Source organism: Clarias gariepinus, chromosome 14 (genome assembly GCF_024256425.1).
Source record: "Clarias gariepinus isolate MV-2021 ecotype Netherlands chromosome 14, CGAR_prim_01v2, whole genome shotgun sequence".
Taxonomy (NCBI): Eukaryota; Metazoa; Chordata; class Actinopteri; order Siluriformes; family Clariidae; genus Clarias; species Clarias gariepinus.
This window is the reverse complement of record NC_071113.1, coordinates 29,190,001-29,215,000: the sequence shown is the minus strand read 5'-3', so window position 1 is coordinate 29,215,000 and position 25,000 is coordinate 29,190,001. Positions and strand designations below refer to the sequence as shown.

At 37.2% G+C, this 25,000-nt stretch overlaps 1 protein-coding gene across 4 annotated transcripts in view; it reads right to left on the bottom strand.

Annotated features, from left to right (window-relative positions):
- The window catches only part of afap1 (actin filament associated protein 1), a 65,800-nt gene that overhangs the window by 1,633 nt on the left and 39,167 nt on the right, over positions 1-25,000 (bottom strand). For 2 of the 4 annotated variants that reach the window (XM_053511252.1, XM_053511250.1), the window contains exons 4-17: positions 18,770-18,878; positions 18,373-18,584; positions 18,088-18,267; positions 13,523-13,609; positions 12,753-12,828; positions 9,094-9,243; positions 8,321-8,532; positions 8,089-8,234; positions 7,311-7,446; positions 4,979-5,099; positions 2,630-2,794; positions 2,044-2,234; positions 1,750-1,914; positions 1-576 (exon numbers count right to left, since the gene is read on the bottom strand). The exon at positions 1-576 is cut by the window's left edge and continues 1,633 nt beyond it. In XM_053511252.1, the coding sequence (XP_053367227.1) occupies positions 550-576; positions 1,750-1,914; positions 2,044-2,234; positions 2,630-2,794; positions 4,979-5,099; positions 7,311-7,446; positions 8,089-8,234; positions 8,321-8,532; positions 9,094-9,243; positions 12,753-12,828; positions 13,523-13,609; positions 18,088-18,267; positions 18,373-18,584; positions 18,770-18,878 (1,977 nt within the window). In that variant the 3' untranslated portion in view covers positions 1-549. Of the gene's footprint in view, positions 577-1,749; positions 1,915-2,043; positions 2,235-2,629; positions 2,795-4,978; positions 5,100-6,734; positions 6,927-7,310; positions 7,447-8,088; positions 8,235-8,320; positions 8,533-9,093; positions 9,244-12,752; positions 12,829-13,522; positions 13,610-18,087; positions 18,268-18,372; positions 18,585-18,769; positions 18,879-25,000 lie in introns of all 4 variants that reach the window. The other 2 variants (XM_053511253.1, XM_053511251.1) reach the window with 2 other exon arrangements.

Sequence of the window (25,000 nt, the reverse complement as noted above, 5' to 3'; positions counted from 1 at the left end):
CTTCCACTTTCCTGTTGAACGATGTCTAACGATCAGGAAGCTCAGGTTTGGATTCGTTGGCTTCATTATACATACAAAAACCCTTAAAAGCTAAGTTAAGACCTGGCATGAGGCCAAATAAACCGCTGTATAAAGCTTTAAATACAAACACAAACACAGAGAAAGGCTTGCATTTAAACATTTACAAATAAATACTTTCAAAGTGTTTTTTCCTTTAAAATGTCAGACTCAAGAAGCTCAACAGCTAAAATGGCCACGCTGATGGACCAGAAAAGAAACAAACAAATAATAAAAAAAACAAACAAACAAAATAATCAGAATAACCTTTACGCCAGATTATGAGGCTTTAGCGGTCTAATCTAAACTCACTGCAGGACCTTCGAGCTCGTGTGATCACGCTCGGATGTTTCCTGCCTCATGATGTGTCTCTGCTTCAGTTGATTTGCTCTTTATTCACTTCTAAATGCAAATTTAAATAAATACAAACAGGAAAAAAAAAAACAATACAGTAATAACAATAACAATAATAAAGAAGCTGAACGTAAGTGTTTACGTGCCAGATTTCATCTCCCATTCCTGCAAAACAAACCATAATCAATATATTAAAATACAAATAATTAATACACACACAAACAAAGAAACAAAGAAATCCTGAAAAAAAGAGTAATTAAAGTTTTGAGCAAAATTTCAACATTTTCTGCTTATCTACTAAAGGATAGACAATACAAGCATATAATATTGATATCATGATAAATTATATCGCAATACACTTTTCTGACAATGTATTGCAATTTTTAAATATAAAGAAGTAATTATTCTAGACATCAAATATAAGAACATTTCGTTTGTCATTTTAAATAAACAGAAAGCAGCTGGTGAGGCGGTAGAGTTTTACACTTGACCTTTAAAAATATTAAGAAATGTACAGATATTTTTCCCCTTATTGCTTTTCAGTTTTTTTCTTCTTATATTTTTCAGAACAGTTTTTTTTGCCTTTTAAATTTTTTTTTTATTTTTATTATCTATCTATCTATCTATCTATCTATCTATCTATTAAATAAAGGCACCTGATGTCATGGTAACATTTATACAGAATTTTTTAAATTGTACTATTTGTTTGTTTACATATTTATTACAGTTTATTATTTACTTGTTTAACAGCCCATTTTTTAAATATAAAAAAATAAAGAATTTATTCTACACATTAAATAAAAGTATCTGTACCATTATTATTATTATTATTATTATTATATAAATAAAGGGAAGCAGCTGTTTTGATAGTTACTTTCTTTCTAAAGTAAATTTGAAATAAAATAAATAACAAAAATGTGATTCTTCTTTCTCACTTTCTTTTTATTCTACAAATTAAATAAAAGCATTGTTTTCCAAAACAGTTTTTAAAGAAAAGAAATGACATTTAATGACTTCATTTACTTTTACTTTTTTGCTAAATATTAAACAGTCCACTTAAATTAAATTTTTTTCTTATTTTTGCATTTCTTTTTATCTATCTATCTAGCCTTAAGATTCAAAGAACTTTATTAATCCAAAAGAGAAATTGCTATCTATCTATCTATCTATCTATCTAGAGCGTTCCTCATGCTTGTATTTTAATGATGATGGTCTAGATGTTTGAGTCATTGCTTGGGCCTTACACTCTATGATATTTGGTAAAGAGGGTGTGTGTGTGTGTGTTTGTGAGAGTGAGAGAGAGAGAGATAGAGAAAAAGAAAGAGAGAGAGAGCTGACCTTGGCCTTTCTGAGCACATGGCCCCGTACAGGAGGGTTTTTCTGCGGTACTTGGCGCCGCAGTAAGGAGGCGCTGTTGACTGGCAGGGAGCAGGTCTCTGTGTCGCTGGTGTCACAGCTGGAGATGGGGGAGTTGTCCACTGTGCGCCTGACCGACACTGGAGACTGCACAACACACACACACACACACACACACACACACACACACATACATATTAAACATATATACACTTACAATCCAGAGTGTGCAGTAACTTTGTACAGTGTTATAGGATGTTTATAACCAACACACACCTGTGGACTGGAGCTGCTGGTTTTGGGTTCGATGGTGAGTCCGAGTGTGACGCCTCCACTCAGAGCCTTCTTCAGACTCTCCTTCACCTCCGTCAGCTCCAGCTCCAGGTTCACTCGCTCTTCCTCTTTCACCTTACACTCATCCTCCACTTTCTTCAGTCGCTCCGTCAGTGAGGCCTGTGAGCGCTTACCTACACACACACACATACGCACACACATATGCACACATAAACCAGATTTCATTTTAATTGCCAAGAAACAACAATATATTTTATTTTTAGTGCTGATCCAAACACTCGATTCTGCCAAGAGGACACATCCGTGATAAATGTAAAAGTGAAACTCTTAGTACCTCTAGGTGGCGCTCGTGTACCAGCAGTAACCCAAAATCACAAACGTTTGCCACCATGTCTAGTATACAGTATGACCTTCTGATATGGGTTTTCACACGCTCCTGAGAGTAAACCTGTAAACCTTAATCTTCTATTTTGAGAAACTAATCCTATTTATTTATTTATTTATCCCTTCACCCATTCTTCTGCTTTTCTGTGTCTGATGTTTGAAACCAGCTGGTCATTCTCCTCACCGTTGGTGTTCTCGATGGCCGTGCGCAGGTCTCTTCTGTCTTTCTTCAGCTGAGTGAGACGGTGCCGAATCTCCTGCTTTCTTTTCATCAGCTCGTCCTCTTTCGCCTGGAGCCTCTTAGCGTCCGCTTCCACTCTGTTCTTCCCGTATTTATACTGATCCACACCTGCGGAGTATTCAGAAATCAGAATAAAACCTAAAAAGCTTTTATTTTCTACTACTGTACTCTTTAAAAAGTCTGAATTTACAGAATGAGGCTGCTTTTATGGAATACACAATATATACACTGAATAAAATGATTATATTAAAAGCATTAAATCAAATTGCACATGAATTTTGTCAACCTGAATTTGTGAGGTTGAAAAATACGTTAGGGATATTGTGAGAGAGTTAGTGGATGTCATACATACGGTGTTTGTTTCTCTTCAGACATTTTTGGGATAGGGAGGCAGTTGTATTGGGGTGATAGACACACCTCATTTTTCGTTTTCTCATTGTGTACAGGTGTGCCTTATATTGGGGCCAATCTCAAAAGACAACCGTTTTCAATGTGGCATCAAGTTTAACATTTTGTGGGTGTAAAAAGCTGGTACTGTCAGTAAGTCATTCCAAGTTCATCATTTAAACAGCCATGAACGTGCCTTGCGCGCCTTCGGGTCGCTGGCAGGCAGTCAGATGTTGCTTGTAAACTTGGTGTGTCTCAAAGTTTCATCAGCAGACTTGTATCAAGACACAGAACTACTGGCAGAGTTCATGACAGACCCAGGAGTGGAGCCTCACGAGTGACAGACCACAACGATGACCAGTAGCTAAAGACCTATGCACTTGGACATTGTTATGCAATTGCCTAAGCTGTAGGCCCGTTTACGAGATGCAAGGGGTACTAGGGTTTCCTAAACCGACTCCACCACTCCACCGCGACTCAGGAGTGTGTAGCACTCCACTTCCACTTGTGGAAGAGTGGAACGCATTGCCTCAGAACATCATCATGAGGCTAGTGAGGAGCATGAGACGTCGCTGTCAAGCTGTCACTGCGGCAAATGGTGGAAACACCCGCTGCTGACATCGTCAATTTTTGTTATTTGGGGTTATCCCTGTTATTGTCTCAATTTTTGTTGGGGGTAATAAATATTAAACTAATGAAAATGGTGTTTCTTCTCATACATTATTAGTAATATCAAAGGGAAATTTTACTTATTTCATGCAAATTCAAAGCAAATAGAAAAAGCACTCATGTACATAACAATATCCCTAACTTATTGTGAGTAGTGTACTGTATATTTTCGAACAACAATTTGGTAAGGTCAATATTATTGCACTAAATTTTAAACACAAATTGAATAACATTTTCATTTAAAATATACAACTACAAAAGAATCCCGAAAATTTCAAGCATTGTAAGTGCTAAGAGATTTTTTCTTTTCTATTCAGTATTAAATTTCAAACACATAAATGTTCAAATTCTACCATTTTTAATGCAAATTTCTGCTGAGTTCATGTATTTCGTCATGATATTTTGCTTCAAGGAATTTTGGCACTGTTACACTTCCATCCTCGCAGAGCAAATTCCCGAGCAAATCTTTACTAAATATACATCTATTGTTTGAAATAAATGAGCGGTCAAATATTTCGTGTTTTAACCTAAATGGGGCGAGCAAAGATGTACTGAGCCATTTCAGAGGACAGACGCGTCCACATTAGAGTTGGATAAACATTTCTGGTAACTATGAAGGTAAACTGTCAAGATATGCAAATCCAATCTGACCAAAAAAATCTGACCTCAGTAAAGTGGCCTGTAATGTGACCGTAGCCTGTGTCATTCACATTTTACTGAAAAATCAGTGATTCATTATTTTCATCAGCACTAGACTCTTGTACCTCGCTTGCATCACAGCTTACAACCTGATTAGTCAGGAAGATTTTTTTTCTAAAAAGCTAAACTTTGGAACCTCTGTGACCCAACTTTTAAAAGCATCTTCTTTCTTTAGGATATATACTCTTTAGAAAAAGCTTTAAGAAGTTCATTAATACAATCTGCTTCACAGCTGACAGAAAGTCAGACTGAGTATTTTTACGATCTTTATAAACGCCGCCCCTGAGTAAACCGTTAACAGTTGTGAGTGGATCTGGAGCCGTATGGCTGGGTGCCCGTCTCTGGTGGTGAATTCGGGGTGACTGAGTTTACTAAACAGCGTTAGTGCTCACAACATTAACCCACAACTGCAATTATCATTTTTCCACACAGGCTTTCTTAGAAAGAACCCGTTGGTTGAATAAATGGGGTCATGCACCCAGACATGAAGTCTGCTCAGGGTAGGCATTAGAAACGTATCCGATATTGTTCTCTTACTTGAATTGTTGCATTTCACTGGCACAGAGCCGTTGGTTCCATTGGACTTTTGGGGTTGGTTCTTGTCCAGCTTCTGTTTGCCAGCTAAACCATTGACGGCCGTGGCCTTCTTTCCCTTTATCTGAATGACAAGACACACACACACATACACACATACACACACACACGCACATACTAAGTGATCATTCAAAAAACTGCTTTTCCCCTCAGAACGTAATAACTCAGAACTCCCAGTAGTAAATCAATAAAAACATTTAGTAATTTAGTAAGCAATGGTAAAAGCCAGCAAAGAAGACTAAGTTATAAGAGATATATAAAGACAAAGTGCAAAAGTCTGCAGCTTCAGCCAATCATTACAGTTAGTATACTGTAATAAATATTCACGTTTATCTATAAATTATATTACATGATGACTGATTAATTCTTCTCCTTTATCTTCACTGTGTGGATACAGCCCTGCCTCACGTACAGTGTTCCCTGAAGAGACTCTGGGATAGAGTCTGGGATAGACTCTGGGATAGATTCCGGAATAGACTCCTGGATAGACTTTGGGGTAGACTTCGGGATAGACTCTGGGGTAGACTTCGAGGTAGACCCCAAGGTAGACTCTGGGATAGACTCCGGGGTAGACAGTGGGGTAGACTCTGTTGTAGTCTCCTGGGTAGACTCCTGGATAGACTCCAAGGTAGATGCTAGAGTAGATTCTGGCATAGACTCCTGGATAGACTCTGGAGTAGACTCTGGGATAGACAGTGGGCTAGACTCTGTTGTAGTCTCCTGGGTAGACTCCTGGATAGAATCCAGGGTAGATGCTGGGGTAGATGTTGGGATAGACTCCGGGGTGGACTTCAAGATAGACTCCAGGGTAGATTCTGGGTTAGACTCTGGGATAGACACTGGGGAAAACTCTGGGGGAGATTCTGGGGTAGACTCTGGAATAGACATTGGGGTTTACTCTGGGATAGATTCTAGGTGAGATTCCGGGATAGATTCTGGAATAATCTCACGGATACTCATCAGGATAGAATCTAGGGGAGACACTGGGTTAGATGTTGGGGTAGATTCTTGAACAGAATCTGGGATAAACTTTAGGATAGCCTTCAAAATCAATTCCCGCATAGACCTAGGGATAGACTCCGGGACTGGGATAGATTCTGGAACAGGCTCCAAGACAGATTCTGGGATAAGTTAAAGATGGACTTTAGATAAAATAAACTCCTGGATAGAGACTGGAATAAACTGGAAGATAAGACACCAGGACCAATTCCTGCAGAGAATCCAGTATAGACCCCAGGAGAGAATCTTGGAGAGACCCCAGATGACCTCAATGATAGATTCCTGGATAGGTTCTGGGATAGATATTGGGATAGAAACCCGGGATAGATTTAGTCAAACTCCAAGACAGACTTAAGGTTAGACTTTAAAAGAGGCTGCATGAGAGACTACTGGGATAGATTCTGGTATAGAATTTGAGGTATACTTTGGAATGGACTTAAAGATAAACTCCAGGATAGACCCAGTACAAAGTGCTTAGAAATTATGAATGAATAGATAAATAAAGATTTACAATATCCTGGGAAAAACAACTTGACAAACCTACTAAATACTAAAACCTATTTCCCCCTGCCCTGCGCTAACATTCACACACAGCATTGTTTTTATTTTTTTATTTTATTTGGTCCTGTATTCCTACACCTCAAAAGAAGAGAAAAGTTAGCCAGCGTTAAATAAAGCAGGGAATCAATGTGTTAGTCACCTGAGAGGAAGCATTAGCAGCGGAGGAAGAGGAAGCTGAGGAAGAAGAGGTGGGAGTTTTGTAATGGCCAGAGGAAGTGGGTGGCCAGGTCCGTTTGGACAAGGAGCGAGTCTCCAGTTTTGGAGACGGCATTTCCTCATAGAGCTCAGCGTTCTCATAGAGAGTCTCAGGAGAACCGTGCTGTGGGTCCCTCTGAGAGGCAAGCAAGAAGAGGAGCAGAGAGAAGAGAAGAAGAATTGAGAGACAAAGAAAAGAGAGCAAAAAAAAAATTAAAGGAGGGGGAGATATTAAGAAAAGGGAAAGACAAGAGACAAATTGAGGGGAAGAGAAAAGAAAGTGAGATGAAAGCAAGAGAGGTGAGAGATATATGAGAGGGATGCGAGTAGAAGGACAGGAAAAAAGAGAAGGAAAAAGAAAAATAGACAGGAGTGAGAAAAAACAAATAGAGAAAAAACAGAGGATGGAGGACAGGGAAAGGTAGAAGAGGGGAGAAATAAATATCAGACTATAGGCAGGATGGCAGACAATCATGTGTGTGTGTGTAAGGGAGGAAGGGGGGAATACAAACAGACGTACATGTGTGTGAAACCATACCGATCCGTTAATGCAGGGAACGTCATCATAGTGCAAAGCCACACCTGAGGGTCGGGCGTAACCGTTCACTGGGTTATCCAGGTACGGGTTGGGAGAAATGGCACGCTTACTGGTGAAGCTGGGAACAACCATAACCATTACGATCAAAGTGTGAACACTTAGAAACATTCACACCGCACATTAAGTTGAAATATATCTGACGCATTTTATATTTCAACATGCAAAAAATTCAATAGTGTTATAATGAACTTGAAACTTGAAAGTGTATACCCCTTGTGGCTGATGAAGGTACTGCAGATGGGCCACAAGGGTACCATTCACAGTGAATAAATAAAGTTGGATTTAAATTTAGTTTTTAATGCTTCAAATGGATTTAAATAAAAATAAAATATTTATGATTGCATATTTACATTAAAAAAGTAATCAGACTTCACACAAACAAACAAATAAATAAATAAGGGAATAAAATTACATTTTATTCTTTGGTAATCAGTCTTATGTGTTGCTCAGAATTGTGGTTTATAAATCGCCTCATGACATTCTGAAATTAAAAAATGGCTGCTCTAAGAGCTCCATCAACCCTCAATGCAAAAGTTTGTACCTCTGTGGTTTCTTATTTTGGGTCAAAAAATGTACCTCTTAAAAAATGTAGTTTCTAAATTGTACGTCTATATTAGAAGTATAAGTATCCAGCTTTATTCTTATTTATAAATAAAACAAGCTGTATTGTTAAATACAGAGCTGTATTTCTGCTTCTCACCAAAAAGACTGCTTGGCCAGCTGAATGACATTTGCGGTCGTCTCAACATCTATGTAATCGTAGTGCAGAGTGGCCGGGTCTGTCGTAGAGCCCGTCTCTGCCAGTAACACTCCCAACCAGCGACCCATACTCTCAGAGGACGAGGCCTGACACACACACACACACACATTCATTAACGTCAGCACTTATACCTCATTAACAGAGTGAGTAACAGATAGAAAAGAGCGCTCACTTCCAGCACAGCCACTTCCTGTCCATTCCTCAGCAGCCTAAAAGCGAACGGGTGTTTGGAGTCGAGCCCGGGGATGACCTCGCATCCACGCAGGGGCAGCGAGGCCATGTGCGTCTTCAGATCCTCTCGGTCCTTATGCAGCAACAGCTGGTTATCCTTCAGCCGACACCACCTCTCTCTCCAGCGGTTGTTGGACAGCACGTTCAGATAGCCTAAGGAGGCCGAAATAAATACACATCAAGGGTCTAATTCTGGTTTATTGTTAGTTACTTAATTCCAAATCTAGCAATTCTTTTACAAATGTCGATTAGGATTAAAAGAATCATTTAAATAATTTATTAGCCACTGAAAATGGTTATTCTTTCATACACAGGATTATGTTTTATTATTATTAGGAAGATTTTCTCTGTTCTTTAGTGAAGTCGGAAAGCGGGACACTTTCATGTTTTCTATTTATTATTAATTCCTCCACAATAATGTTTTTTATAACTGATATTAACTTTTTACGGCTGCTCAGCTACACAGAAACCAACAAACCAAGCAAACAAACAAAAAATCTACATAGATTATTTACAATTTTCCCTCTTTCCACTATCATATAACAACTATAAGCCAACTGAGAAGGGTGAAGATTTTAGCTTTAGATGTGCATCCTAAACCTTAAACTTTATCCTGTTCTTTTTACTGTACTCTGCTGTCTACCCTCTTAGCATCATCATCATCAGTATCATCATCACCGTTGACGTCTCTCTAACCTCGTCCACTGGTCTTACCGCTGGTGGGGACGTCCTCCTCCGCCGATGAGGTCTGTTCATCCGTGGATGGTTTTTTCTTTCCCAGGCTGATGATCTTAGTAATTTTCTTCCCTGCCACCTTCCCCACTGTGCCTTTCTGCTCGCTCTTTGAGTTCTTCTTTCCTTTACCTGCAGCAAAAATCTACAGGTTAGCGCCAATGCTCCTGAAGTGCACGTCTGCATCTGCACAGTATAAAATTTCTACCCTCATTAATGATGATGAAACCGAGACACGTGCTAGAACATACTACATTATAAAGATGTTTTTTTTTATCATAAAAAACGGGCTAAGAATTTTTGGTTAGCACTTTCAACAATATAAAAAAAACATTACCTTATAGAAAACATCACCATTTTGTTAATATTCTACAATTTGGTGCATCCTTATAAATGAGATGTTACTATAGAAAGAAGCACGTTAAGACAAACTATTGAAATTATTTGAAGCTGGACTATTGTCAGAGCTGCTGTTGTAGAAATGAATCAAAACTTCTGTCCGATCAAAATCCAGAATTTAAAATAAATACACAGTGATAGAAAGAAAGCATGTATAAAAAAATGAAGGAAAGATACAGTAGTTGGAGAGAACATACATATATAAAAATGTAAAAACTAAAAAAGAAAAAGAAAAAGGAGGAGAAGAAGGAGGCTGGGACACAGAAACCATCGAGACTTTTGACAGAAGATTACATCTGTCCTGGCGACATCTTTAATTTAAACTAAGCTCATGTATGCGCTGATCCCGCTGCAGCAGAGCCAGGCCTGAGGGCAGAAACCAGAGACACAGATGCAAAAGCAATTCAGCCTCTTTTTTATAGGACTTCTGCTGCATTTCTGTCTGTTTGAACACGAGGAAAAAATTCAGCGATCAGACTAATTTGATTCCACGTAGTCCGAGCAGTTGCACAAGCTGGAAAGAATGCAGTTAATTGAATGAATCCATGCGGCGAGCCGTTTCTTTATCCCTCCTTCTTGTCTATCTTCTTTTCCTTCTTTGAAGGTGGTGGCAGCAGTGCGTCTGTATGGGCACATCTGGAGCGGTTGTTGCATTTACGTACAAACGTGAGATTAGATAAAACTTTTGATTGATTTTTGATAAAGCTGCTTTGCGACAATGACAATTGGTAAAACCGCTATACAAATATAATTGAATTGAATTGAATAAAGCTGGACAATGAGGTTAACGTTTCATTGGTTAAAATGACTATCAGGTTGTAGTTAGGTGTTAAAATGTTACTCCATTGTTTTAGAGGGTTGCTGGTTAGTGTTATGTACAGAAGGAATCTTGGAAAGATTTTAAAACTCTACCTACATCTGGGAAAGAGGTTAAAAAAATAACATACATTTCCTGGATTGTTTTTGATCTCTCCCACTCATATCTGTTCATCTGTATTTGCTTTAAAAAATAATACTGCATTAATATTGGTTTGTGGCTACAAGACAAGAAAATCTTCAATCACACAAATCATGCTAGCTGCGCAAATCTAACTGCACTGGAATTCATAACCATTAGATCATTCATCCCCAAACTTCACAGGCTGAAATTCCACAGGCCTGATGCAGACCAAGGTTTAATCCCCGTCTGAGTGAAGACTTGATAAAAAGAATCCAGTTATCTTTTTTAAAGAGTGGTTGTGTCTTTGGCATTGCACAGTGTCCAATGAATATGGAGTTCATCAAAATCAGCTTGTATGTATTTCACTTAAGGATTTATGACATGGTTTTAATTTACGACAAACAGAATTTAGAGGCATTTACTTTACACTTGGCTGTATACTATATTACACTAAACTAGTTACTAACAACATGTTAGTCTTTAAGATTTTGTATGTTTTAAACCTGTAATGTTTTGTAGCATGTTGTATAATATTTTACTTTTTTGCTATTTTAATATTTCAGGTTGTAAACGTGTATTGTTGTGTAGTATCTAGTAAATAATATCAGTAAAGATAATGTTTTCTAGTATGTAAGATTTTTGCAGCGTGTTGTACGCAGTTGTAATGTTTTAAAGCATGTAATTTTGCAGTAGGTTGTTGAAAAGTTGTAATGTTTTTGTAATATAAGATCTTTCAGTATGTTATAAAGTGGTAATGTTTAAAAACATGTAAAATTTTGCAGTAGTTTGTAAAGTTGCAATGTTTCATAGCATGGTTTATAGTTATAATGTTTTAGAGTGTTAAGTTGTAATGTTTTGTAATATAAGTTTTTTTAGTCAGTATGTTATAAAGTTGTAATTTTTTTACATAAAATTTTGCAGTAATTTTGCATTCAGTATGTTTTATAGTGGTAATGATTTAAAGCATGTCGTTAAGTTGTAAAGGTTTGTAACATAAGATTTTGCACGCAAACGTTTGCAGTATGAGTTTAGTAGCATGTTGCAGAGTAGTAATCTATGCAGCATGTAGTAAGGTTGTAATGTTTTGCAGTATGTTGTAAAATTTTTATTTTAAAGCATGTAAAATTGTCAATAAGTTGTAAAGTTGTAAAGTTTTACAGCATGTTATATTGAATCCAAAAACATCAGATTATCAGTTCATATTAAACTGGTGTATCATATGTAAAGTTTTTGAAAATTAATTGTAGACATGCAGATGACATTTCCACCTAGATGCAATTTGGCTGCATACTTGGCATCAGACTTTGCCTTTCAAGCAATTCAATTCAGCTTGTGTTGCCATATATGTAGAGTAACTGCAATTTGATTTGGCATTCACAGTGTTTAGGAATGTAAAGTGCAACACAGATTAATAGTCACATGAGATGTTTGCTCTGGATAAGGGCATCTGAAAATTGCTCCAAGTTTTAATGTGAACTTGCAGACAGAAATGTGCATCTGATTTCCCCAACAATTCTTCATGCTCCATTTACTGTTTTTTTTTTTTTTTTTAAACAGGATGCTTTTTTTTGTCTAATAGTTAATGGTGGAATCTTATTTTTGGCTGTTTATGTGAATATTTTTTACCCTGTGTTTTTTTCTAATGATGTCACTTGTACTCCCACCCATACAACCACCCCCCCCCCACACACACACACACACACCCACACACTTTTTCTATCTTTAAAAAAATGTTCCAATGACATAATTTTTTCTGTAGTTGATTAATACATAATCCTAACTTTTAGCATTTGTTTAAATATATTCAGGAGGACTTATTTTTCTCTTTGTTATAAAGATGTAGTGTTTTAAAATATGTTGTAAAGCTGTAATGTTTTGAAGGTAAGAATTTGTTGTATGTTGAAAAGTTGTAATTATTTATAGTATTTTGTAAAGCTTTGTAGAATGTTGTAAAGTTTTTTTTTTTTTACTATTTAGTAAGATTGTAAATTGTTTTGTAGTACATTGTAAGAATTTGTAAAAAGTTGTTAACTGCAGTGTGTTGTATCTTTTTATTAGTTATTACTAAGATTTTATTAGTAGTAGAGTTACAGTATGGAGCTTGTTGTAAAGTTTGTAAAGTTTTGTGTAGTATGCTTTAATGCATGTTGATTAATAATTATAATAATGTGGGCAATTAAATATAAGAAAGAAATCCTAGCATAAAAGATTCCATACTTACTGATATGACACAACCATGATTTTTTTTAAACCCTCAATGTTTATTCTCAATATGTACATTAATTGTTGTAGAGTGATTTACCTGAATCTTTTCCATCTGAAAGTCCGTTTTCATGGCATGGCTCTCCATCAGAACTCGGTCTGTCACAGGACAACTTCTGCAAGAGTCATTTTGAACAACAATCATAAATTAAAAAATAAAAAAAGGGAAAAAAAAATTTTTTTAACATACACAAATTTTTAGCCAGTGCTTTTCATTTGCGTAAAAAAAACTAAGAATATAAAAATTAAAGAACAAATGCTGATACAACATTTTCTATGAATATTTAATGTATAGTATTACCCAATTCCTTTAGAAATTTTCTAATATCCAAACCTTGGTCTAATGCATTTTGAAGCAGATTACAGCAACAATTAAAATGCATTTATGACTTGTTTAGTGTATTTATAGCCATCACCAATACTGAAGTGTTGTTAATCCTTTGAATGTAAATTTTGCAGTATGTTGTATATTTGTTTTTGTTTTTTTGCATGTCATAAAGTTGTAAACATACTACAAAACCTGTAGCATGCAAAAACAGCTTAACCACATACTGTACAACAAAACTTTACAAGATGCTACCAACTTAAGCATGCAAGGAATTTAGTTAAATATTTCCTTTAATTTCCTAAAATTTTTGGATTGCTTATATTTTTTCAAAGAAACCCATGACAAATGCACATTTACTATATAACGTATATTACCATCTTATATATATTATGTAAAATAGATGGATCCATAATCATACATGAAAAAGTATGATTAATACAAAATCTCTGGCATAAATTTCGCATTCTTTCTTCCAGCTTCACCTTTTCCAGCTCGGCTTTGTTAACAGATGATCCAGACATGCCTCCGTCAGAGTCCACTGCTCCATTAGCACACACCTCTTTCATCACCTTATACAGAAAACAAAACACACTCAGGGAGCTGGAACACACACACACACACACACGTTCTTCAGGATCATACTGAGTAGCCATGGGCATTCAGAATTGTTTCCTACTCAGTGTAAATACTGTGTATGCTTGTTCCATACAGTATGAAGAACTGTTTGGAGGTACTTTTAACAAAGTTAGCATTTATTGTTTCCGGTAACAAAAAGATTTAAAGTATTGAAAGTTTTTTTTATAAATTAAAATTAGACAGCTTTCGTTAATAAGAAATGTTTAGGTTTTCATTAAGTAATGTGTTTTTTCTAAATAAAATAAAATAAATTACTGAGACTTGTTATTTTGTGAAAATATTTTTTAAGATTATGAATTTCTATGTTTTTATAATAAACATTACATTTTTAACGAATTTTAAAGGGTTTTAAACATTAAATTACAGTTTTTTTAACAATACATTTAAATAAAAATTAATTTATTTTTAATAATTAATTGTTTAATAGTAAATTCGGAGTTTTAAATTTATACATATAATAAAATTGTAAAGTTTGCATTTCTGTACTTTGAATATATTTGCGAAAAAAATTGTGTGTCTGTTTGTTTGTGCACACTTCACATTTAAGGTATTTTACAGGCTTTGTTTCATCCCAATTGGCCCACGGGAGGAGAGAATATCCGAATTAAATTGAAAACGGCCTTATATCATAAAAAAAATCAACCTTGAAAAACTCATTAAATCAATCAAAACATTAAATTTCAACAGATGGCGCTATACATTTTTAAATACACGCTTATGTGTGTGTAACTGAAATCTACTCAATAAATGCAAACTCACACCTTCATTCTGTGCATCATAAAATAAAATGTGTTCATAACACATTTTAAAGCCATTTCAAGATGCCAAATTTAATAATTAAAAAAAAAGTAATAATAGATTCTACTTCCCTTGACAACAACATAACTTTTGTGACTGCCATTATTTTTATAAAAAACTACGTAGAAAGTAGTTTTAAGTAGAAACTGAGCAGCAATCACCGAATCACCATTTAAAGACTTATTTCCAGTTATCCAAAAGCGTCCACATTCCACCATGCAGCACACAGCGGTGACGTGCCATGCACTCAGAGAGCTGTTCCATGCACCAGTGCTCTGCATACTGCATGAATGACACATTCAGATGTAAATCCACACACAGGCATATTATCACCTCAAGCCAGAATCCAAACCAGACTCCATAGTCAGCACCACCCCCCCAACCGAACTTTTTTTTTTAGGCATAAAAGTGTTTTTTTTTCTTCTCCCTCCCATTCACTTTAATGGACAGATGCTAAATATGATGTAATTCTGATGTCCTACTTTTACAGTATATCCTGGTGTGATGTTAATCCACATCTTTTATGTAAAGAAATTAAAACAGCATCGCCCACAAGACTAATTAAACTCAGCCATTTGCCTGTGAACAATCCCCCGAACAACTGACCTATACTTTAATTGTCTGTTTTACTTCTCCTGGGCAAACTGTATTAATAAATAAAATCATTACAATCAATACAAACTTTTTTATTTAGATAGTAAAATACACAATAAGGTAAATTATAGAGTTAGCATTTAAAAACCATGAACTTCCAACAACCAGCAACTTCAAGAAAAGTAAGCTAAAGCTAAAGTAGCTCATTTAACTGCGTTCCCTCCAACTGTAAACTGTAAACCTAAGCGTCCTATTACGTACGTTTTGATGAAGACCCTAAAGTTCCCAAAAATATCTAAGTCCTAGTCACATTCCTTTCCAGGTTCTCAATGATGAGATTGAACCAAGTTTTTACTAGGTAGCGTCATGCTCTTACCGGACACATTTCACATGCTTACTACATTGTCATTGTGTCCGGCGGGTTGCTATAAATACTGCGACACGTGCACTGCTTTTCATCAGGAAGTCATGATGTGAGAAACTGGATCCAGTATTTATACAAAACTCTCTGAAAGTGACGTGGGGCGCTGATATGTGTAGCACCAGAAGACTGTAATGTAAACTAAATGGTCTTCTACAATCTGGCATGGATCTACACAAGCCTGAAGAGGGCGCTGTGAGAACTCCATCGACGTGGCAATGACCATCCAGTCTTTCCCTTCTGAGCCATGCTTGTAGTACGTCAATGTATCGTAGTCACTAAGAAGTGTCAGTTACACAATTAACTGCTACGTCCTTATTAAGTTCTTCTTGCGTCTTGCTTCAACAACGTCCTCAGCTGTTTTTTATATAACGTGTCCGAGCTCCACGTCAAGGGAGACAAGACCACGTGCTTCTTACTGTGATAAGCAATTTTTCCAAGCTGATATGAACATCCCTGACACCACCTTCAGCACTGTGTTCCTTTTTCTCTTATTTACCCAAATTACTGTTTGACGAATACTAAAATACGCTCCTTATCTTAAAAATCTTTAAAAGAAATAATAAAATTTTAATTAACACAGACACAGAAAAATGTTAAACGGCCAGGCAAACCAAAGCAAGGTGCAGGAGCAGACGTCCACACAGCTCTGTATCGGGCATGTCTGTATAACTGAAGTGCCAGATCCTTAAGCTTTAAACACAGCAAATACACACACACACACACACACACACACACAGCAACATCTTACCACATCATCCAGAGGAGAGACAGGTGACAGGGAAGGAAAAAAAAACAGAAATAGAGATAGAGAGAGAAGATAAAAGCCAAAGATGGAGATCAAAGGAGCTGAAAAGAGAATAAAACTGAAAGAAAAGAAAAAGAAGAAAAAAAAACGCAGAATAAAAGATATTTAATATTTAAGAGGATTAGTCCTTGAAGGAACGATTGATAAGGCAGGGTAACGTTTTCCATAAATGAGAGATTAGCTAATAATCACTGGACGGAGCTTTAATAAAGTGCCGTTTGTATGGCGAGAGGCGTTCACGTCACTCCTGCGTGATTTAACAAGGCTGAGAACATTTCTCTCCGGGCGGCTAACGCTCCTTCTGATGGCTCTCATATGTAAGCGCTTATGTTCTAGCAAACTGCAGAAGAAATGAAGAGCGATGCTAAAGGAGGAGGAAATTTACACTTCATCAAAGCAATCCATCACACACACACACACACACACTTGATAGGAGTGTATTTACTATGTGTCTATGAGTCTTCGTTGATGTGTGTATGAGCGGCTAGGTGAAAATCAAACGGCGTGTAAATGAAACCCGATTGTCCGGTGACACACGGGTAAGGGTGTGGGATAGATTTATGTGGGATTGTTAATAAGACTCTGACGTTTATTGCTCCGGTATGCTTTTAATACACAAAGTATTCAGGGTTGCCATTTTCCCAAACACAGATGGTGCCAGGGCGGGCTTTCACACCCACGGATCAATAAACACATCCGCGTTACCGCTAGCAGATGAAGAACAAAAATAATCATGAAGGGGGCTATATCTGGTTTTGCAGATGTTGCACAAGATGGGTGAAAATTTTGGTCGGAAAATAATCAACTTTATGGTTAGGATTAAATACAACACTGCTGGATCACACCTCACCTCTCATTAATTACTTTCTCTAGTCTTTCATTTGTCCAACATATACTATAATTGCAGTATAATTAGTGTATTAATAGTTTATGTAATAATGTACAGTCGTAATTAGTGTATCAGTAATAATTAAACATGATAGAACATGTATCACAGGTAGTCTCCAACTTACGAACGAGTTCTGTTCCGGGATCACGTTCATATGTCCGATATGTTCTTAAGTCCGACAAAGTGAGTCTGATGCTTCTTTAACACGAATATACGAATATACTCTGTCCCCTTTCTGCACACTGCTGTCATGTGCCAAAAAAACATAATCGCACCTCATTAAATAAATCTCACTGAAATGTGAAATGTAACAGTGTTGTCTCTGCGCCTTTAAATCGTGAGGAGATTCCTGAACGACATTTTGTTTTAGAGCTGTTTTCCACTGTATTGGACTGTGAACTGGGTTTTGTTGACTCTGATTCACCATCAGGACAGCTTTACAGGGCAGAGATTTTCTATCATCGTGCTCCCGGACTGATTCATTGAAACCCATGAGTCCGACTCACTCACACCAGACTTTGGACATTTTATAAATTCACTTACACACTGAAAATATTCTATATAATTGTAAATACTGTAAATATCCAGAAGTAGAACCACGGTTCATTTGTATCTGCAGAAATTCGTAATGCGAATGTTCGTAAGTTGGGGACTAGAAATATTATACATGACAGTTAAATTTATCACTTGTATAACTAATATTAGCAACGTTTTGTTGCTTGAGCTAAAATTTTATGAAAATAGACGTATTAGTTTCTGGCTCTACAGCTCAGTTAAAACTTTCCCTTCTAAGTAAAAAGTTATATATTTCTTTCTTTCTTCTTCTTTTTCTTCTTCTTATATATATATATATATATATATATATATATATATATATATATATAATTATTTTTTTTATTACCTTTAGCCACTCTTCGGCCTGCTCTTTGCTATGCACTGCAAGCACCAGAGCGTCTGCCCCCTGGTGGACGATTTTCAACTCATGCTTCTTCTTCTTGCTGTCTTTGGGGATGTGAGTGACGCTGCAGCCGGACAGGAGGAGCTCCATCTGAGGAGTATGGTCTTTAGATGATTTATAGCACTGAAATACATGAAGAGAGAGAGAGAGAGAGAGAATTAGGGATGTTTTGTGATTTATTAACATTAGAGGATACTTTTTTTTATATACAGCAGTGTTAACGCTCACAAGGAGTTTATTGTCCTTGATGACGCAGAGCAGTTTGGTCCACTGCCCGAAGCGTTTCTTGCGCAGGAGGAAAGCACAGATGCGTGCGTCCTTCACTAAGTCCATGGACGCCTCCTCTGAGGGCCACTGATGGCGCATCTTCTGTCCCTTCCCGTCCTCCTCTTCCTCGTCGTACGACTCGTACGAGCTGCTCATGGCGTCTGAGTCATACTCTGAAACCGAACAACAGAACACCGACAGAAGTGAGATCCCGCTGTAATTCGCAATAATGCGCCTTTTGTTCTCGCGCCACATGTAACCCCATATTACTCATGATCAAAACTTAATGTTTATACGCATGCGGGAAATCCAGAAAAATTAAAAGTGTTTATGTTAGGAGTTCTGTAAGTGTTCTCACGGGAGGTGATGTATTCTGGAGCTTTCCCAGGACCCAGAGGCACGGCTTCCTCATAGTAGCCTTCAGGAAGAGAGGAACTGGGCAACGGTGGCGGCCCGTTATCAAAAGGCTGCAGACACAGAGAGAGAGAGAGAGAGAGAGAGAGAGAGAGAGAGAGAGATCCCATAAGACAATGTACTTTTTCTCACAGCACAAACTACTAAAAGCTTGAACCAGTACAAAAGTTGTGATTTCTGGATGGGCAAAGCTAACCTTATTAGAAATTAGATAGAAATAAATAAAAAAGTATAGAATTTACTATTATACGAAAAAGAAATAAATAAAATGCATATGTACAGAAAATATTTTCTTGTTTTTACATTATTTGTCTGTTTACATTATTTGTCTGTTTACATTCCATTCAAGTTTTACAAATTTTAAAACTTATAACTTTCATATTGTTTTTAAAGAATTTTTATTTCATCTATTTATATCTATCTATTCGAATACCACTATTTATATATTTCATTTCCATGATCTTCTACTTAGTATGGTCCTGCCACTTAATATTATTTTTCCAGGATCAAAAAAGTTAATCTTAAGGTCAAGCTTATTTTCACTTAAGGTTAAAAATTTTTATTTGAATAACAGATGTTTTTATGATGTTGTCACAGATAACATGATATACAGTATAAACTGTTTGCTCAAACAGCCAATCAGATAAAGGAGCGACATCAATCCAACTTAAGTGTACTATTTTTTATTAAAGTTCACAAAACATCCAGTGTTCAAAATAACATTGCATTTTGTATGTGTATGATATTGTATACTAGTGATATTTATTATAAAATAAACTGATGGATAGGATCGAGAATGATTTCATCAGAGGGACAACCCATGTTGATGTTTTGGAGATAAAGTCAGAGAGGCCAGATTGAGGTGATTTGGATATATCGGAGAGGAGGATTGTGAATATATTGGTAGAAGGATGCTGAGGTTGGAACTTTCAGACAGGAGGTCTAGAGGAAGACCAAAGAGGAGATTTATGGATGCAGTGAGAGAGGACATGAAGTTAGTCAGTGTGAGAGATGAGGGTGCAGAGGACACGGTTAGCTGGAGGCAGATGATTCTCTGTGGCGACCCCTTGAAGGGAAGAGACGAAAGACAAGAAGGAACTGAAGTTTTTACTGCAGCTATTCAGCTATTTTTTTTCTGAATTTACAAAGAATATCAAAAAAAGAGTCTAAATAAATAACAAGCATAATAAGATAATAAGCAGATAATACGTGAATAAATGATGAATAAACTAAAATTGCATCTATGGGTTCAGCAAACCCCACAGCAAATCACAGAAACACTAGCCTCCCTGGAACTCCTTTAATGAGGTCACAACTGTATGGTGGATGTGGCAATAACTCCCAGCCGAGTTACAGTAACATGCATGTAGTGCAGAGGGCAGTATAAGGTGATGCATTGTCCTGCACTGTCTGAAACACCGGCCTCCCAACTCATTTAATCAAAAGTCCTGTTTTGACTTGAACGCCCCTCATATTTCCATATTAGTTTCAGAGATACATATTGACACACATGTGTGTATGTGTGTAATGTGTTAATTTATTCCCATGATGATAATGTAATTCCTCCAGTTTGAAATTCCCTACATACAGTAGTGCATTGTGGCTGTGCTTAAACTTTTGGCACCCAGGCATCCCTTTAACTGCAAAATAAATGTCATGAATCTCTCAGAACAAATGAACATAATCCATCTATTTAAATAGTATTGAAACATGTTGGCTATTTATCCTAATTATACAGCATTTATTCTTGAAATGTCTGCCAACAGAATCCCTCAAGCCCAAGTTGATATTGTTTATAGGAATATTTCCCTCTGAGTTATTAATAAGTGGTCTGTCCAATAGGTTAATAGCTATATAATAACTCTAATAAATATAATAACTTTTATAATTACACGTTGTGATTTATGAATCTCTTGATGACGCCTGCTGTCTGGGTTTTTGCTTACAAAAGACGGACGTGGAGGATTCTGGGATTCTTCCCACGTTGTAGCCTGGATAATCTGAATATTGCTTTAAGAGGTATCTATAAAAAGACAAAACTTCTTGTCATTTATTATCAATTCTGCTGTTGATCAATCTCACACCCATTCTAGAGGGTTTTTTTTGGTTTGTTTGTTTTTTAAATACAACTAATAAAATACCTCAAATTATCTTGTTTTAAAAAATACGGTCTATTTTTACTTTTTAACAAATAAAAAATCTGACACTGATCTACAAAAAACAAACAATTGTGCGTTTGTACAAACAAGACATGGGTCCTCGTTTACCAGGTTTGAGAGTCACACTGGATATGGCTGTCTTCCAAACTCGGTAAATGTAAATATTAAGAGCATGCATTCCTATATAACTAAAACCCCAAACGATCAACTCTTGGCTCATAGACACCCGTGATTGGCTGTAGAGCTGCGACTGATGTGAGAGCGCTAAGTGACTCCCATCCCACCCCTCTAAGAGAGCTCAGCCAATCAGCTTTCTCTAGACCCCCGGCTGCGGGAGGCTACAGCAGAGGTTTTGAACTTGCGATCTTGTAATAGGGCAATGCTGTTACTATAGAAACGTTGTATAAGAAAGAACGCTCAGGTTACTTACTGTATGTAAAACCATGTGAAGAAATGATTACTGTAGAAGCATTAACGTATTCGAAACATGTACGATTCATTACCGGCGGAGAATTGAGAATTACGTAGCGATGTGGTGGTTTAATCGCAAAATGTATCGATAATGTGATAACAGTAAACACTTTAACAAGGTGCATGCTGTTTATTAGCGTGTTGTGTAGCATATTTAGTGAGAAACAAGGCTGAGTGTAGGAGCAGAGAGCGGCGCTGGCATCTGAAACACAATGTTTGTTACAGACCTCATTATCTCTGCTGGTAAGTGACTCAGAGCGGACACCTGCTGCCAGTTAGAAAGCATCTGCACTCACTCAAACATACATTATTGGGAGATCGTGCGTGTGTGTATAGATCATTGGAGCACATGGGACTGCACTGATGCTGCCGCGACGATGACGCCGGAGCCGGGCTCTTCTGCAGAGCTCATGCAGTCCAGGGCCGCTCGAGGCTAACTCACACATGCTATTAATCCCTCCTCCTCCTCCTCCTCCTCCCGCTGCTGCTGCTGCGGCTTTCACATGGAAAACTCTGTCTATACTTTCCTTTTCTTTCATTTGGTTTACAGACACGCTCATTATTTTTCCCCCTGCCTTTAGGAGAGAGAGGGAAATTCTGACTCTGAGAGAGCAGAGGGCAGATCACAGTCGCCACCTGGCACTCACATTAATCCACTTCTACTTCAATAAGTCTTTTAAATTAATTACGATTAGGCTGTCAGAGTGAATTCATTACTTCATCCTGTGTGCTCATAAAAAGTGCCTAAAGTGCTACTCAGTCAGGATTAGGTTGTGTGTGTGTGTGTGTGTGTGTGTGTGTGTGTGTGTGTGTGTGTTTCTGGAGGACGGGTTAGCGACGAGGCTCATCACACTAAAAACTCTACACACACACACCTCATTTCCGTACATACTGCTTAGCTTACATTGTAAGGGATCGTGTCGTGCCGCTGGCGTGCGCTGTTATCTTATAACGTACAATGTTACCTTAACTAATTTGTTACGCTATATTATACAATATGATATATTATGTTACATTGTTACACTATGTAAAGCTACAGTATCTTATGTTACTTTATGTTATATTATGCTACATTGCACTGTTGTTATGTTACATTACGTCACGCTATGTTACATCTTTACATTACACACTATATACAGTAGTGTTACCCTATGTCTATAGCGGTACTTTTGAGAGGATGGAGTGTGTGGAAGAGCTGGATAAAAGCAGACTAGGAGTTCGAGACACAAAACAAGACGAGACAAGATCAGGAAAGGAAGGATTAAATGTTTTTAAGGAAGGCTGGACGGGAAAAATGGCTTTAAAATGTCGGGAAGATGAGGGAGAATGAGAGCTATAGTTGGTGGTGATGTAACCTTCTGAATTCCCCATGACCGTTAAACAACAAATAAGATGAAAAAGACACTGTTATATTGTTACACGATGCTATGCTATGCTACTTAATGATATATTGTGTTGCACTGGACTGTCATGTTACTTTATGTTACGTTGCGCAATGTCATGTTACATTATGCCATGTCATGTTTCGTTACACAGTTACACAGTTACACTGTTACACTGCACCAATCAGCCATAACTTTAAAGCCAGTAACAGGTAAAGCATCTAGGTTTTGGGTTCCCCTTGTGCCACCAGGGGAACTCTGGTGGTGTTGGGCACCAGAAGGTTAGTGGAAGATCCTGCGAGTCGTGGGGTGTGGCCACCCAGGTAACATGTGGTACATAATGAATAAACTGTTGGATTCAATTCGCCTGGCAGTGGGCTTAATCTTAATGCTATATTATTCAATTCAATTCAATTTTATTTGTATAGTGCTTTTAGCAATTTTCATTGCCGCAAAGCAGCTTTACACAGTCAAAAGAATTATTTAAGTTTGTATGAAATGTGAATTTGTATGAATCAAAATGGTCAGTTTGTCCCTGGTGAGCAAGCCGAGGGCGACAGTGGCAAGGAAAAACTTCCTGAGATGATAATAGGAAGAAACCTTGAGAGGAACCAGACTCAACAGGGAACCCATCCTCATCTGGGTGAAACAAAAAGCAGTAAATGATCTGCATTTATACAGTGTGTAGGGTGGGAGGCAGTTCAGCTATAATAGCTGATGTTAATTGATGTTAATATGGAGTCCAGGTAGTTATTGAAGACCCAGGTAGACTTGTAAGAAGTTCCAGTCCTGAACTATCGAACTGTCAAGTCCCCAGAGAAACAGTTGCCAACACCAGTCAAGGCCAGAACCATTTTCTAGGTATATTATGTTATATTGCATGTTATGTCATGATGCATTGAATTATATAGTATATTATGCTATAATATGTTATGTTACATTACAACGTTACAGTTACATTTAGGCATCTGGCCGATGCTCTTATCCAGAGCGACTTACAAAAGTGCTTTGAAGTCATGCTTTGTTACATTAAACTACTTAACACCACCAAAATGGTTTGTTACACACCGGTATGGTATGTGTCATGTCTGTTTCATGGTATGTTACAGTATGTTACTGTATATCTCTTATTTTATATTATATTTCATTGAAACTGTATTTGTATATTTATAGATTTAATATATTGTGTTCTTTCCTAATGGGATTTCATCTTTTCTTTTTTCTTTTTTTACACTGTTATAGTTGGGTGTGACAAATAAAAACTGGAATTTGAATGGTATGTTAAGTTATACTGTATTACACAATGCTGTTATGATTTTTGCCCAATTAGAAGACAGGCACACCCCTAAGCATCAGTAACTATTATTATAATATAAAATGTAAAGTGAAGCAGAAACAGAAAGAAAAACACAAGGGGTGCTTTAAAAATTACAAGCTGCCACTTTCATTTGTAAAAATAGAATTTACTGCACACTCATTTATCCGTTAATGAGGAATAAAAGTCACGGTGTGAGAGTTTTCCTGGATGGCGCTCTCACGGTCATAACATAGTGACGCCTTTAAAAATAATATTAAAAAAAATATATTTAAAAAAAACCCTGACTGACTAATGCGCTCGCTCTTCCTCTCTTTCTTTCTCGCTACAATTGCCAAACTTTCCACAGTGATATGGTTCCAATGGTTCCATGTTCAACAGCTCACACACACACACACACACTCAAATTTACCGTATGAGGAAGGACAGAATTAAAGCATAGTGTGTGTGTGTGTGGAACGGAGAAGAAAGGCTGGAAAATGCCAGCCTACATCCCGACGGATCGGGGAGCAGGTTCTCTCCCAGGCCAAATCCGTTTCCTCCCGTCCCACTCCTCCGCCTGTGTGCGCTGAGAACTGTTGTTGTTGGCCGGTGGAGATGTGTGTCTGTATGTGCTCACTTCCTCGAATACACGGTCAAGAGCGTTAGCTAAAATACCAGCAGAAGAAACTGATAAGATTCAGATGGCAGACGGTGTGTAAAGGCTACGCCGAGCGAGAGCTGCCGTAAACGTTTCACTCTTCGAGGACAGAAAGTGAAGACTCCAAAGCAGTAGAGGTTAGGATGGTACATGACATAACCTGTTTCTAGTCTTAAATACAGTATGTACATTTGTGAGCTTAATCGGT